This window comes from Corvus hawaiiensis, chromosome 5 (assembly GCF_020740725.1).
Source record: "Corvus hawaiiensis isolate bCorHaw1 chromosome 5, bCorHaw1.pri.cur, whole genome shotgun sequence".
NCBI lineage: Eukaryota > Metazoa > Chordata > Aves > Passeriformes > Corvidae > Corvus > Corvus hawaiiensis.
This window is the reverse complement of record NC_063217.1, coordinates 27,016,787-27,033,131: the sequence shown is the minus strand read 5'-3', so window position 1 is coordinate 27,033,131 and position 16,345 is coordinate 27,016,787. Positions and strand designations below refer to the sequence as shown.

The following is a 16,345-nucleotide window of genomic DNA, read 5'->3' as shown; positions in this document are numbered from 1 at the left end:
ACCTTGCTCCTGCCTGTCTCACTGAGCTGTCCCATGGTGAATATGCACGCATCCTGGCAACATGCTGGTCTAATACCTGGAGCCAATAATGCTTGCCTACCAGGCCTCCACTTCCCAATATAATCTTTCTGTAGGCTGCTTGGGGAAAGATTTGAGGAAGCTGTTATTAACATTCTGACACAGATAAATTTAACAGCTGCTATCATCAAGCTGACAGTAAATAAATGAAAAAGCACTAGAACATGATTCAGAGTCAGTGAAACTGGTGCTTAATTGGCAGCAAGAAATGGTCTACAGTACAAAGGTCAGGTATCTACAGTGTATTTATTTATCAGAACAGCTACACCCTTGAATAAAGACTGAGTAGGCCACCTTAGACCTCATGGTGACTGTGAGCTTAGTTCAAATTCTAACCATATAGGCAAAAATGGGTGAACAGTGAGTGACATCCTTGTCACTGACCATAAAGAGATGTCTGCTGGTTTTTTCAGACTTCCATGTGATAAAAATGAGATCTGGAAAAAGCAATAAAGGAGACACCTCCATGTTGCAGTGGGGATCCTGCAACACGCATATATCAAACCAGGAGTCCCGTGGAAAGGAAATATATACGGACAGACAGATTCTTGCTAGCTGTTTCAGAGAGATGTTTATTTCTCCAGCCGCATGGCCGGAGCTCTGCTGAGGAACTGTTCCAGTCATGGGACCAAGGGTCCTTCTGCCCGCGCAGGGAACACAAACCAACCAATGGGAACGAGGCTGAGCAGGGGCAGGGAAGCCCCGTGTCTGTGCCCTCAGGGCCCCTCTCCCAGGGCTACACGGCAGGGGAGGGACCCCAACACCTCACCCATTTTATTTTAATAAAAGGAGAATGAAAACAACTGGATAAACATAACAAGAACAGTTTCAAAACAAAACAAGCCACCCTCCTGAGTCTTTAAATGTCCAAACAGATTCTGTGGAACATCTTAGGGCTGACAGAAGGGAGACAGAACTCTCTGAGCATGCTTTGTGGGGAAACTGAGGCAGGAGAGGGTTTAACTTCTTCCCTCCCCCTTTTCATCCCCCACTCGGCATTGGAAAGGGATTTTTGGGGAAACAATTGGCAAAAGCATGGTTTTGTGAGGGAAACCATGGGTGAAAAAACGGATTGGGAATACACTGGGGGTAATAGGACATAGGGTAAAAGGAAAAGGTGGGATTAGGAAAGGGAAACTGTAGGGGGGACTTACAATAGAGATACTGTTTAACATGACTACGATTTTTTGCATATATACTGCCTTTTACAGGAACACCATCAGGCCCAGTGACCTGCGATGCTTGTAACCCTTTTCTCCCTAGTACAATATTAAATTCCACCACCTCTCCATCTCCCAAGCTTGGGATGCATTTTTCAGGGTTATTCTTTTTAATAGCAGTTCTATGCACGAATATGTCTTGCTGGTTGTCACACCTTGTTATAAAACCAGAATTTTGCTTAACATTATACCATTTTACTATCCCTAAGGTCTTAGTTGCTATGATCTTTTCCTTTTTCCGAGTGGCTGCTGTTTTCTGTCTCGCTGCGTCTTTGCTGTCTCTTTCGGTCGCTCCCGTGTTGGAATTGTCGGGGCTGCTCGTGCCTGCGCGCTCTTCCCGGGGTCGCGTTCGGGGCTGCGCGGGCCGGGCCGGGCCACGCCGCTCAGTTCTCCGTGCGTCGCCTCCTCTGGTCGCAGCTTCGCTGCCGATGTCGGGCGCTGCACCCACGTCTCGGCCGGGCCCCCGAGCGATGACCCCCCCGCGCCCGGCTCCAGCGCGCGTCTCGGCTGGGCACGGCTCCGCTCCACCGCCACCGCCGCCAGCCGCTGCCCGCGTGCCACCCCTCTCGGCCGGGCGTTCCCGGGGCTCGCTCCACCACGCGCTGTGCGGGGTCGGGCGGGCACCACCGGGTCCCGCCGCTCCCACCGCGCCTCGCTCCGCCACCGACACTGCGGCTCGCGTGGCTCCGCCCGCACACGGGAACTGCCTCGCTGCTGCTCGCAGAGCGCTCGGCGCACGTGGCCGAGGCCGCACGGTCCCTGCGCCAGGCTTCCCTTCGCCAGGACACAGCTGACATTGCTCAACAGTCTCGGTAACTAAATAATATTCACGAAAATATTCTTCCATCGGCATATATTTTGACTCCAATATTAACTGTGTCCAAACGGTTTTCCAAAAGCCCTTGGTAAGAATTAAATCCCAAGAAACATAGAAAAAGTTCTTAAACAACCATGCCAGGAAGTGTTTCAGTTCTTTTTGAGCTTGAATCAAGCTAAAATTTACAAATCGTTGTTCAAGAATCATTTTAAGTTTAAGATAAATGTCCATATGCGGCTCTGAGAGCCAAGAGTCTTCCCACGGTTCCTCCATAGTTTAGATATGGAATAGCAAAGCAAAACCAAGAAGAGGAATCCAAAGTTTCCAGGGTTTACTCACACAAATCAGTCGCTTAGGGATCGGGGATCGTTCTGCTCACAAATCTTCACCATTTGTTGCAGTGGGGATCCTGCAACACGCATATATCAAACCAGGAGTCCCGTGGAAAGGAAATATATATGGACAGACAGATTCTTGCTAGCTGTTTCAGAGAGATGTTTATTTCTCCAGCCGCATGGCCGGAGCTCTGCCGAGGAACTGTTCCAGTCACGGGACCAAGGGTCCTTCTGCCCGCGCAGGGAACACAAACCAACCAATGGGAACGAGGCTGAGCAGGGGCAGGGAAGCCCCGTGTCTGTGCCCTCAGGGCCCCTCTCCCAGGGCTACACGGCGGGGGAGGGACCCCAACACCTCCATACAAGGAACCTCCTGTCAAAGGCTGTAGGAGTGTTCAGCATTTGTAAAAATTTAGCTACTGTTTCCTGATCAAACACCAGAAAACTTGGAACAAGTCTGTATTATGGATAGGAAGAAAAAAGACAGAATTCCAAGCTTTTGTGAGCCAGCCGCTTAGGATACATCTCTTTTCTATAAAAAAAGATGCATTGTTGACAAAATGGAATGTAATTTCAGAAAGTGAAATGAATTCACTTGTCAAAAGTACTCCTGAGAAGCAATTCAGACCAATTACTAGTGTGTACAGGGCTAGTAACACTTGTTTCCAGTGCCATTTGGTTTTCGGACCAATTCCCATCCCCTCCCCGCCCCTCTCCCCCCACAAATTTCACAGATGGGAGGCTCTACAGACACACTAAAGCACACCACCATCAATCCTCCCTCATGCACCACCAGTCTGACTCCTGCTCAGCATCCTAGTCATGTTCTGAACTGTGGCACCATTTAAAAACCTGCCCAAAAAGAGTCAGCTACTGCAAACCTGCCCTGCTGGAAAGATATTTTCTAACACACTTGCCAGTTTTATTTTGCTGGAATTTAAAGAGAGAATGGCGTTTGCTAGAAGGATGCAATTCCCCATATAGCTCCAGGATGCAACCCTAATGAGTAGAGTTTGAGGTTTTGAATATGTACCCTTTGGGATAAAGACTTTTTATAGCATTGTTCTTTCAAGTGTGGATGGAAAACAAAAATGGTAGAACAGATTTCTATAGAAACTAACTGATAGTTAAAAAATCATACAGATTTTTCAACCTACCCAAGTCTTCTTGACCTACCTACATTTAGTCGGTGCAGCTATGTAATGAACTTAATTGCCCGTTAATTTGTCCTGAGGTATGGCAATAATGAGTAGCTGCCAAGATTTGTTCAGTATCAGCATCTAAAAGCTGTAATTTGGTTACTAATGTATTGCCTCTGAGGTTTGCTTTGTTCTAGTTCTTAACCACTCACCCTACATACCAAAACACATCTAATTACTTTAGAAAAAGTAAAAAAAGAAAACCTGACAACTCACTGAAATACTCTCCATTGAGACTGGCTGTGAGACAGACATGGCTAATACATCAGCTTTTGATTTTCTGCTCTAGTTTAGAAATATGAATGACACTCTTTTTTATCCATTGTTTAAAAAACACAGATCATTTAGTACATAACCGTGAATAATTTATTACAAGAGAAATATTAGCATAATTTCAATTAAAAAATCAAAGTTATTCCAAACTAGTAACTAAACATTTTTAAAAAATAACATCTCTTACAACAAGTGTTTTTATACAAAAGTTAGCCACTAATTTATTTCTTAACATGATGGGCTTCTTGTGCACCATGAAAATAAGCATTAACTTTGTTTTTTGACATTAACATTCTTTTATTATTAGTTGCTATTTATGTGTAATAGCAGATACACAGGTCCAGTAGAAAATACAGGAATTTTGCTTGGTACAAGTTAATTATTGCCAGCAGTTGGTATGAAAAGAGTCCACACTCTTCTCAGAGAAAGTAATATGACATATCTTTAAAAAAAGGCAACACACATCCATCCAAGAATGGGACTGGTTGCTTTTTCTTACAAATAACTCATTTGGTCACACAACAGTGATGATTGTATAAGCAAATAAAGAGGCCACGAACTATGCAAAAGCATTTCTTTCTCCCTTTTTTACAGTCCATATTTTCTTGAGTTATTCTCTGAACTGTGTAATTCAGAGTGAAAAGCAATTCAAGTTTTTGTTAAAAAACAAACTATAAAAGCCCCTCCATCTTTAGTCTTTTTATTATTTATATTACTTGTTTTTAACTATGAAGACTTTGAAGCTTGAATCTGGTCAATAAAACCAAAGTATTCTCCACATTAACTAAGAAGTAATTAAACCCTGTTCTCTGAAGCGTTTTTAACACATGCATTTTAACAGCAAAGAATTGCTGCAAGTCTCATCAGTCAATTGGCTGAAAAATATTCCAAACTGACAATGTATTCAATGTCATTATATTTTGAAGGCAAGTACATTTTTTGTGAAAATGTTCCTTTTCCTGGGTAACAGTGCTTCCACATAAACATGTGAAATATAAGCAGCAACCCTTTTGTTCTTACAGCTAAATTAGGAGCTTTCTTTGGTGGAACAGTTTTCTATCCAAACTGTCCTCTTCTACTAAACCTTTTGAACATTACAAAACATCTAGCCTGCTCCATGAGGAAGTTCTGCTTGGCATATAAATCTCATCTGATTAAAACCAGTTTTTAACTGCTGAAGTGCTGGCATCCTCTGGAAAACTTTCTGGACTCACACTTAAAAATCCAAAGACTAGAAATACTACTTTCTGGTGAGCTTGTCACCATCCACACATCTGATTGCTGAAGTTACTTACTTACTGACAAAGTGGAAAACAAAGGGGATTGTAATGAGTAAACCATGGACTGTGCAAGCTTTTTTGTGGCATGAAGATCAGTGAGCACAACTGAGGAACATACTGTTGTATAGATACCAATCTTCAAGGCCTCTGGTGGATTAACATATTGTTAAATGTCTAATAGAGGTGAATACTCATTTTTAGAAAAGATGAAAAGGCCAAACTAAAAAAAGAGATGTTTTGATGTTTCTCACTCCTTGCCTACAGTCCATCCTTTACCTAGTATTTTTAGAAGTAGTGCATGGATTGTAAAATGGATTTTGCACTTATAAAAGTATAAAAATTAACAGGACTGCTTTATTATTAATAAAGAACAATATCTTTCCAGAAAATGAGGAAAAAAATTTGAAAAGCTTAAATGGGTTTTAATTAATAGATGGCAGTACTAGGAAGAAGTATAAAAACAAGTAAAGCCCCTTCTTAATCCTCAAAATAATATAGAACAAAATGAAAATTTTTAATTGCATGTTCTGGTTTTCTTCTGCCTTTGAATACTTAATTCTATAAGCTCATGTAACTATTTAAGCCAGTAGCAGCTTTTTTCAGGCCTCTGGTGAATTTTCTTTTTCTTAAACTTGGTCTTAGTTTTGAAATAAAAAGGTAGACGTACATTCAGAGATTCACAATCCATTTAGGATGCCTTGGGTAGAAAAGATGAGAGTTATTAAGAATTGTATTTGCTAAAATTTTTTTGTGACATTTAATCAATGTTCACTGGCAGGTCATCAAATTGAAAAAGTCTTGCATAAAATTTTATATTAAAAGCTAAGAGGGTTAAACACTGTTTTCTTCATGTCTCCAATGAATATCCTTCATGTAGAGTATCTACAAGCTTGTCTGGCAATAAATTATAAAAATATAAAGAAAGCCAGAAATATTAAGGCCATCACCAAGATAATAGCGGAGCACCTGTCACTTCAGCAAGGATTGTCTTTTGGCATTAAAAGAAAATTGCATTTTTTAAATGTAGCTTACAAAGACCATTGGTTTTTACTAAAATTTCCCAAGAAGAAATGCTGCATAAGAAAAGGACCATGTTTTTCTTTGCCTAACATACAATCACTACCAGGTTTCTGCCTGTCATGCTAATTATTGAACATTTTAATTCATTACGCTAACAACTGGCAAGAGGAGTGGCCCACACTTAACAAAGGCCTCACAGACAAATTTCCAGAGGACTGCAGAAAAGTAGAGCATTCTAGTAGACATGGGTGGGCTGAGTTTGCAATTTGTGATACTTTGATGAGGAACATTCCTTGAGTATTTCATTGACTGAATAAAATGTTGTCCTCCTCATATGCCAAAGCTGGGTCTTCCATGCTTTCCAGCAAAGTGTGACTGGTTTCAAATTCAAGGTGTGGTAGTGATGACTCTTTGGCAACAGTGGACATCAACTGACTCCAGGTGATGTTAGTGTTTTTGAAAGCGTGCAATAGGAAAATACCAATGATGATATTGCAGAATCCACTCAGGGTTCCAATGATATCACCCAGTTCCATACTACTCCACTCCTTGAACAAGATGATGGAGCATGTCACCACCGTTGTAGTGAAGCACACGTAATAAATAGGTGTCACCAGGGATGTGTTGAACATGTCCAGTGCTTTGTTGAGATAGTTGATCTGAGTGCTGACTGAGAGCACCAAGATGCCCACTAAAATGTAAACTAATGGATGGCCATAGACTGGCTTCTGCTCCAGCATTTGTTTAATGGCAATGCCCAGGCCTTTCACAGACGAGACAGAGAAGGCACCGATGAGTGAGCAAATTAAAACGTAGATCAATATATTTGTCTGACCTCTCTTTGGAGCCACAACAACAATCAGGACAAGTGCAACCACTGTTAGGAGAACAGCAAATGTAACAAAGGCTGTAAGAAAGAGGAAAGGCAAGAGTAATGCACATGAGATAAAATACCAGACTATGTCCAAGTACATGCTCAGAGTTGTTCAGCGTCCTGGACGCTTCCCTATGAACTGTAGCATGTGTTTGGTGCAGTTGCATACAGACCTGGATCTTGCAGTTTTCTTTCCATCTCATCTAGTGAGGTGACCTCCTCCTCCTCTGGGGCATGAATAACCATGACCGTTGACCCCAAAATGCTCAGTATGCAGCCCAGCTTTCCATGAATATTCAGCTTCTCATTTAAAAAATAGGATGACAATATAGCACTGTTCAGGAAAATGGATATAAAATGTTCAGCTCCACCAGCCACAAAAGACATTCAGAATCTCTCTGTGTCGCATGACAGTAATTCAAAACCTCTTTTGAATTTGGATATATGGTAAACCAGCCTGATACAATCAAATTGTAAGGAGTTTTTCCAAGAAAGTTCATGACCAAGAAGGTAAGGTCAGGTTTTAGGGAGTTTAGCAACCCTGCTCACTTTCCTCCAGGTTGTAAAAAAGTCCACTTTGCTAAGGAACTTCTCATTCCTGATTGCCTGGGTCAGGGTATGCACTCTCACTGTACAAGAGCTGCTTTTTCCTTCCAAAAATGGTTCAAAGCACTTCATTTGCCATTATAACCCATGCACATGAGTTTTGGAAACTGTTCCTCATCCCTCCCCAGGCTCTCCCACCCAGGCGCACTGTCTTCCTGGCTTGCCAGGACTCCCCCCAAAAACACAGAGAAGGCATGTCTCCCCCTCCAAAGAGACCAACCCCAGGATCTCCACGGGGTTGATTATTTAACCTAAGGACAATAACACGGCCTGAATGACACCACTCACAGGGCATGATTAGCCTGTTAGAGCACAACCTTGGGCACAGACACAGGCTTAATGGTGTGTGAACATGCTCACAAACAGTTATTCAACCCACTGATCAAAATTCAGACATTTTTTTCACACAAGGGTAATGAGTTCACTGACATGAAGTTCTAAAAACCTCTCTGTCTCATAAAAATTCGAACAGTTGCTATCCCCATCAAAGAAGAAGGCAATAAAACTCAAGCTGTTTGGCAAAGCAGCAGCCAGTCAGCCAGTTAATCTGCATCTACCCACATGCTGATCCCAGCACAACTGCAGGTGACTGAGTTACAGGAATTTTACTATGACAGAATGGCTGCAGTTTTAGCAGTTAGATTATTGCAAGAAACCTAGGGAGTTTTTTGTTTGTTTGGGGTTTTTTGGGGAATTTTTGTGTTTGTTTGTTTTTTAATATGTCGCACATGTTGTTTTAAACACAGCGTTTCATACGGAATACTCAGTTCTTAAAAATCAGAGTTTCACATTTAAAATACAATAATTTCATTTTGCTAAAAAATTATTTCCCGTAACATTTTTGTATGCGTAGTCCATGTCTCTTCTGCTACTATGATAGCCACATTACTGTATGTATTTAAGTACTTGGGAATTATTTGTTTCTTCATACATAGGAAATAATTAGGCTTTAAAGGACATTTATGTTTCAAAAGAACCATAAATTTTAATTGTGGATATTGAAAAAAGCTAAAATTTCCTTTGCCTTCTTTCCAGAAGGATTTCAGAATGACAAAACAAAACCAAAAGGTTTACTAAGTGTGCCTTAATATGAAATTATGCTCCTATAAATAGAAATGTTTTTGAAAACATTTTAGTGAGGGAATACTGTATTCTTATTTAAAGTTTTGTCACATCTGAAGAATAGGATAACAGGTTTTAAAAAAGCTTCAGTTCTCTAGGAAAAGAAAAATTATCTTCCATCAGCAGTGTACCTGGTATATGCTGATAAGAAATACTTTGTAATATAGGTGGAAGGCTACTGGGAAGGCATTCAGTGGCCTTTGGAAGAAGGCTTTGATTCTATCTACCAAGAGAAGTCAGCTCTAAATAAGCAAAATATCTTACCATCAAGCAACAAACAGCATTTTTTGTCCATAAATTTCTTTTCAGTTTTCTTACTTGAAACCTCTACTTCCAACCAAAGACAGTATTTTCCCCTCATGCAGTGAGTGGTTCATTTGCCAAGGCTTGCTCCCAATTGGTACTGACCTTATGAGAACACTCAGTGCACCCAAGGGGGTAACTAAGGTTGCAGGTGCAAAGGCATAGGCAGCAAAGTTTGCAGCTTCTCCTAATCCCACTGCAGAAGAAAGAACATTTGGATCAGATTGGAGGGGGATTTAAGAAGGCACACTATTGTAAATATTTTGTATGACAGCTATGATAGCAAATATAAACTGAAATCTTTTTTCCACACTATATATGCACATTTTAATTTCAAAATTAGCTGCACAACCTCTTCAGGAAATAATAAATGCTGAAGAAAGCTAAATACTTTTCTCCTAAGTACTCCTAGAAGCTGGACAGATGCAATTCCCCTGCATTTGACCAGATAATAAAGGTGGTTATTCTGTAAAGAGCTCTGAAGAGCAAATGCAGTGTTTGAAAGATGGCATATCAGAACAGCTTGTCATGAATGTGACTGCAAGGAAACTTCTTTTAAGTGAAGGGAGTGAAAAATCAGGGAATAAATCTCTTTAAAACCATCTGCTTTTTGTAGATTTACATATAGGCTGAGAGGAAAGAGGTGACTTACTTGATAGCAGTCCAGCCCACCAAAGCCATTCCTTCAAATAAGAATATCCACCTTGTCCTGAAAGAGAAAAAGTAACCTCATCTTAGAAGAAACAGATCACCTAATTGTAAGAAACAAAAAGTACAGCTTCACATTTGCACCTCCGAAGTACCAAAAGAGCATGCTATCTGGATGCAACAAGAAGAATATTTAATTTTGACTGACATTTTAATTAACCACTCTACTGCTTTGTGACTTGGACTTCTGAAAAATTCTATTTGACTAAAGGTGTACACAGAGGGGAAGTTTCAAGCAAAAGTAAAGTATCTATAAAGATTCTTGGTGAGCTTAAGATATGTCTCAAAATGCTTTTCCAGGCCAGATCCAATATATGCATACAGTCAACTGTAGTTTGACTCTCCTTTTACTTTCGGTTGGAAGAAAATTGAAAGAAAAATGACCTTGTGTACATGATTTTTCTTTTTTAACATAAAACGCAAGTATATGGAATATTCAGTATTGCAGTTTTTTCAAATAACCAAATTCTCTAGAACAGTATATTGCAATAAACACAACAAACAAAAGAAAAACTGCTAATGCTATGCATTAAATCCACGCAAAGGAAATTATGAGATTAGCTCAATTGTTCTTTTTCTAGCTCTTCATCTGTTGACTTTGATGATAGTTGTACGAACAGTAGAAACTTGTGTAATAAACATCATTTCTACAACTCATTGCACTTACTTTAAAAAAGCAGAGAAAAAACACAAAGCAAAAAGCTAAACCTAGTTACCAGCTTAAGACTTTCTATCTCAGATGAGGGGGAAAAAGATGGGAAAAAGAGAGAGAAAGGCATTTTGAAGGGTAAGATGCATGGAGAATTTTATTTGGTAGTGAATTGCTCTCAGTGAGGAAATAGTACCAACTCACTAGATTTAATACCCACTGCAGCTCCTATAGTCCTATGAGTTCTGAAATCCCAGTCCCTGTAATCACACACAGAGAAATAATACTATGTCTCCATCTCTCACCAAGACAGGACTTGTGATAAGCATTAAAGTACAGTTTTAAACATGTGATCCATGACATGAAGTTTGATTTTGTTGAGTTACAAGAGGTGTTTATGTCCCCAGCAGGAGCAACGCCATCACCACCACTTACCAGCTCGGGTGACTCCTCTGTCTGCCAGTTTCAAAAGTCCTTTCTTCTTCAGTATGAAACTAGAACCAATAAAGATACTGGAAACTATTGCCAAAGCCAAGCCAATGTAGAGGTGGTATTTGCTTCCAGAAGGCATGGAAATGCTCCAGTTTGTTTCATTGCCAGTCCCCTCCACAGAGGTGATGAAAGCAGAGTGTGATTCAGACACATTGATGATCTGGCACCATGCTTGGCAGGAGTCACAGCAAGAAAAAGAGAGCACAGCACCTGGGAGCAGAAAAAGAAGGACAAATGATTCACAACCCAAGCTCAGCTCTGGAAGAGCCCTGTCCTCATTCTGCTCACTCCTTTTCATGTCTTTCCAGAGCATTTGTAATTTCTGACTCTGCAAATAACCCACAAAATCTACACAATGTACACAATGCTGCCCTGGGTCATTACCCACCCCTGTAGTTCATGGGTGCATACATTATTTATGTACATATTTTGCAAGCAATAAGGGCAATACCAAGGAATGCAACAAAAATATATTAGCTTCAATGTAAAATTCAACTCAAAATCTTAAAAGCTAACCTGAAACCTCAAGATGAAAGGGCTCTTTTTTGTTGAGCAGAGACCACAAACATATAGCCGAATCCATGATTTTGGACTTCACCTGTTAAAGCAAGCCTGCTGCAATTCAAGGCTTCTGTTTTTACATTGGTAGCTAAGATTGCAAAAACAAATGGAAAAAAAAGGAAGGAAAATCAAACAGGGAGCAAACTCTCACTGCATATGGGCACTAAGACATTTTATTAAAAGTGTTCAGTGAATACTGTGTGAGCCAAGTCTTATTTAACCAATCTTAAAATTTTCAGGTGAAGGTCTCATTACACCTTACAGCAAATTTCACCTAACCTCAGCAAGCCCTGGGTGGAGGTAGAGCACAGGCCACAGGGGACAGTTCCCCCAGCTATCCCTGCAATGCTGCTGGAGAACTGGGTGATCTTAAGTAGAGACCAAAGCTTCACACTCTCAGCCAGCCAAGCATTATCAGTATCACTGTGAGGATAGTCTGTGGCAATGACATCATTGTTATCAGCCTAGATGTGTTTTTAAAGGAGAAGAGGGACTGCATTTTTAAAGAGCAAAAGGAGTTGTTATTTTGCATAGGGAAGCATAGGTCAGGCAGCAAAGCTGCAACAGGGTTTAGGCAATCTAGGCTGATGTCTCAGTTTCTCATGGTGGAATGCATCAGGCAATCACTGTGGATCAGAGAATATAGACTGGAATACTTTTAAGAGCAATCTTTTTAGGAAAAAAAAAGTTTTCTTGTGAAGACATGTTAAAATATGAAACGGTGCAGAAGTACAAAAGCTCAGTCCACTGTGATTCATCTAAATGAGGATGCAACAAATAGTTTTGCTTTCCACGTTTTCCCTGTAATTAAAATAACACATGAACGATTCATCCTGATGAGTGGCAGCATCAGTAATACACTCCCTTTTTTATTTCCCCCCCACCCCCAACTGAAAAACACCACTTGGGGACTTAGTAGGAAAGGATGTGCCTCTGTGTTCAGATGCAAGCTCTGGAAATAATAATGTTACGTCAAAAGTACTTCACCGAACAATTAACAATAAGCAGGCTTGGATAATTCATTTAATACAGTTTAACAAGGAATAGTTAAAATATGTAAGGTCTTAAAAAACTCATATTTGCAGTTGGAAATGCCGGTATTAACTCTGGGAGACAGCACCCTTTGAAAGTAAGGAACTAGAGTGAGTACCAGCTCCCTGTTTTCCCATTCCATACTGTACAACAAACATACTACAGGAAGTTATAATTTGATTTGCAGGCTGTGCAAACACATTTCCTTGTTTGCCAAGGGTGTTTCCATATTACAGGAATTGTTTTGTATTGCTAAGTCAGACTTAATAAAAATGCTCCCACAAGATGGGTATGTTCATATTCCACAGATGAAGATTAAAATCTTAGAGAACTTAGATCAACATGCAATTACTATTGCATGTATGTAGGATAGATACTATTCTACCCTCTTATCATTACTAGAAATTACAATTGGATAATGTAAACAAATGGAATTTGCATTTGCACCTGAAAGTATTTTAAAATCCTAAACTATTAACATAGCCTTAGAAGAAGAAAAATTTGTATGTACTTGTTTTGACATAATTAGTGAAGAATAAATCACAAAACAAAATTACAGAAAAGTCCTTTAAGCATAAATATATTTTCTCTTAGTAAACACATATCAAAGCAAGACAAAAATGCCCCTGCTCATGGCATGGGGGTTGGTCTAGATAACCTTTAAAGGTGCCTTCCAATCCAAACTATTCTATGATTCTGTGAAAAAAACCAATGCAGAGATGAATGAAATCCCTTCGCTCCCAATATCCATACTGATGCTAAACCAGGCTGGTGTGAGAAGCAGTAACATTCCTTGCGTTTAATTGAAAGAAAATATGAAGATAAGTGTACTCTTGATAAGTATAGTCTTTCAGCTACCTGCAATAGTAAGGGCAGCTTCTATCAGTGTGTTGGGTTTTTAAAGTGAAGAAAGTAACACTCTTCTTCCTTTTTTGTGACTGATGTACTTGCATTTAGGTGGAGATGAATGGCAGGCTTATTCCCTTTTACGTGACACTACTGCTACTTTTTCTATGTGTTTTAAAGTTTTTCGTTCCTCAGCATACATTACGACATCGAATAAGGAAAATTTAATCATGCCATTTGTACTAAGTCACCCAGTGACTGCCACAGGTTGTTTCTCTCCTGTCTGAACTACAATCTCTGCTCACATTCACAAAGAAACATTGGATTTGTCACTGAGAAGAGTAATTTTGAATGGTTATGATCTCTGCTTATTGTGCTGAGCAGCTTTTCATAGTTTTAACATGTCATTTGCTCCACTTGCATGAAAAGTGGCATGTCACTGCACTGATCAAAGAACCACCTTAGAGATATGAAGACGAGGCTGGTCTGGGAATTACTGATATTTTATTACCTCTGTGAACAGTCTGAGGATCACTTCGAAAGGCTGAGGAAGGTTAGAAATTACTCAGGCTGCCTGGCTCGCTCAGCACAGAGTTTCTGTAGCTCAGCTAGTTTCACCTCCCACTTCCAAATGTCAACAAACATGAACCTGTCAGCAGAACACCTCCTTGTAGAAATAATCTCTCCCAGCTCTGACTCAAGGCTGGCAACAACAGGAAACCAGTCTGAGCTAAGGTAGCTGCTGTTGTAACTTCTAAACTTTTTTAATGATTCAGCTAAATCCATTTTTTTTCTCCCCCCTCAAACACCTAAATACTCTTTATCTGAATCGGGTAGATCAGCCAGCCCGTTGCAACACACCTCTTTGTGGCATGTCTAACTTGCTGTCATCCTGCAATCCAGGGCTGACTTGCCCTGGTTAGTGACAGCCAACTTGGCTCTTAACCTGCCACTGAAGATACTGGTCCTAAGTCATCTCGAAACGAATTGCTTTGATTAGACACATAATGTGACCATTTACATTTGAGCTCACAACTCAGGTCACCCCTGGCAGAAACATGAAACACCTTTCTCGGTCACCCAGGAAATACCAAGCCCACCTTTGCCAAGGCATGGCTCCTGGGACCAAAAGTGGGTGTACTGAGAAGAAGCAAGGAATTCTTCCCTGGCACACCTGGAGTGGAGACTCACACAAAAAAGCACAAAACAAAGGTGAAAAGATGGTTAACCCGAGACAGCCACGGGAGAAGGGCAGGAGCCTCCCAGGCGCCGGCCGCGCGCCACTCGTCGGAAAACAACTCCGTGACGTCAGGGCCGAGGAAAACCTCACGCGTGCAGGGCTCCGGACACCGCACCCGCGGAGCGGGCGCAGGGGGGCTGCAGGAGCACGCACCTCGCCCTCTTCTCAGCGCACGGCCGCGTCCCGGGCCCCGCGAACCCGCACGCGTCCCGAGCCTCGCGAACCCTCCGCGCAGACCGCGCGCAATCCCCGCGCCCTGCCCCGCCAGCGCCGCGCCCCCGCAGCCCGCCCCGGTGCCCCGGCCCCCGCGGCCGCGCACACACTGACCCGCGCGGCAGGACGGGCGGGCGGGCAGCGCCTCTCCGGGACCCATCGCTGCGGGGCTCCGCGGGCTCCGCGCCGGCGGCTCCGCCCGCCCCGGCACCGCCCGGCGCACCTGGGCGCGCCCGCTCTCCGGTGGAGACGGAGGCGGCATCCCCGCCACCCCTCCGGACCCGTCCTAGGGGGGAATGGGCATGCAGGGCTCCAGGTGTGACCCCGAATGGGCTTTCTAGATCGGTATCAAGTCCCAGACCTGGGGAGTTCTGTGGCCCCACCTGAACACTGAATCCAAAGAAAAGACTTCTCTCCTGAACTGCCTTGGCACCATATGCCTTTCCTGGGAGTTTCTGTAGATTTAATTTTCTTCCCCTTTGCACCTGGGAGAAGAGGTGAGCAGTCTTGATGTGCAACCACTTATGTCTGTGACAAGATGCCAGCGCTCGCTTTGGCCAGTGAATCTGCAGGTAGGCAGAGGGATTCCCTGGCCAAACTATGCCAGCGTTGTAGAACAAGGGCAGTGCCTGGTGATGCATACCCTGAGATGACTCCCTGTGGCTTAACAGGCTCCAAATTGTTATAAGAAATAATTATCTTTATTACCCAATCAATAGTTTCAATACGGAAGTCTAATGCCTTGGCTTTGGCATGATTAAGTGAAATACATCTACAAAATTTAAGGCTTAATAAAACATTACGTGTTGCCCAGCAAACTTCCTGGGACAATCTGCATATCTTTGACATGCACAAGGATTTCTCAAAGTAGAGGCAACATTGCAAATTTAACACACCTCCACAGAGCACCACAGGGACATGCAGGATTGAGGTTAGAGCTGTAACCATGCTTTGCAGCACAGCACCAAAACTGATCATCATTGGTTTTGAAAAGTTTTACCACTGGGGCATACTGCTGAAATGTGATGACACTATCAGCAAAATAACTTGGTTTTCCTTGTCTTAGGCATTCTTGACTTCGCAGTCCTGTGGTTAAACCAAGAGATCAGTTTCAATGTCTTAGTCTCATATTTTATTTCTGTATTTATTTTTTAGCATAGCCAGCACTCTGTATGTTAGGAGAAAAGGAACATTGCATTTGTTTTTGTGATTCTAATTACCATTCCACTTTACTATGTCTACATTATAACAACTTCTATGGAAGGTGGCTTGGATCCAGTGCAGGCTGCATGATAAAAAGAGTTTGACTTTTCTGCTTTAACATTTCTAAAACAGGTTACTGCTAAAAAACCAGAGCAATAATTTTAAATTGAATTAAATTAAAATTTTAAAGTACAATCTGAAGGTCTGGGAGCAAACCGTGATCTTCTTGTACAACATAAGCATGCCCATAGGATAAAACCACATATACAGAGAG

General features: G+C 41.7%; 1 protein-coding gene across 2 annotated transcripts; it reads right to left on the bottom strand.

Moving 5' to 3' along the window:
• Positions 1-4,042: 4,042 nt before the first annotated feature.
• Positions 4,043-15,062, bottom strand: NIPAL1 (NIPA like domain containing 1). Of its 2 annotated transcripts, none has more exons than XM_048304062.1 (6): positions 14,983-15,062; positions 10,920-11,186; positions 9,780-9,836; positions 9,233-9,323; positions 7,270-7,430; positions 4,043-7,129 (listed from the first exon to the last, which is right to left on the bottom strand). In XM_048304062.1, exons 1-6 carry the CDS (start codon positions 15,026-15,028, stop codon positions 6,525-6,527), a joined length of 1,227 nt encoding a protein of 408 aa, XP_048160019.1. In that variant the 5' UTR covers positions 15,029-15,062; the 3' UTR covers positions 4,043-6,524. The 2 variants fall into 2 exon arrangements, with proteins under 2 accessions (XP_048160019.1, XP_048160020.1); XM_048304063.1 differs by having other exon boundaries at positions 4,043-7,099.
• Between the last annotated feature and the right edge of the window lie 1,283 nt (positions 15,063-16,345).

Bases quoted from the DNA above. Each gene is read 5' to 3' on its own strand.
- NIPAL1 (XM_048304062.1), bottom strand. From the start codon at position 15,028: ATGGGTCCCGGAGAGGCGCTGCCCGCCCGCCCGTCCTGCCGCGCGG. The intron at 11,187-14,982 runs GTCAGTGTGTGC...TTCTGCTCCCAG, and splicing joins CCGCCCGTCCTGCCGCGCGG to GTGCTGTGCTCTCTTTTTCT. The intron at 7,431-9,232 runs GTCAGTACCAAT...TTTCCTGAACAG, and splicing joins GCACTGAGTGTTCTCATAAG to TGCTATATTGTCATCCTATT.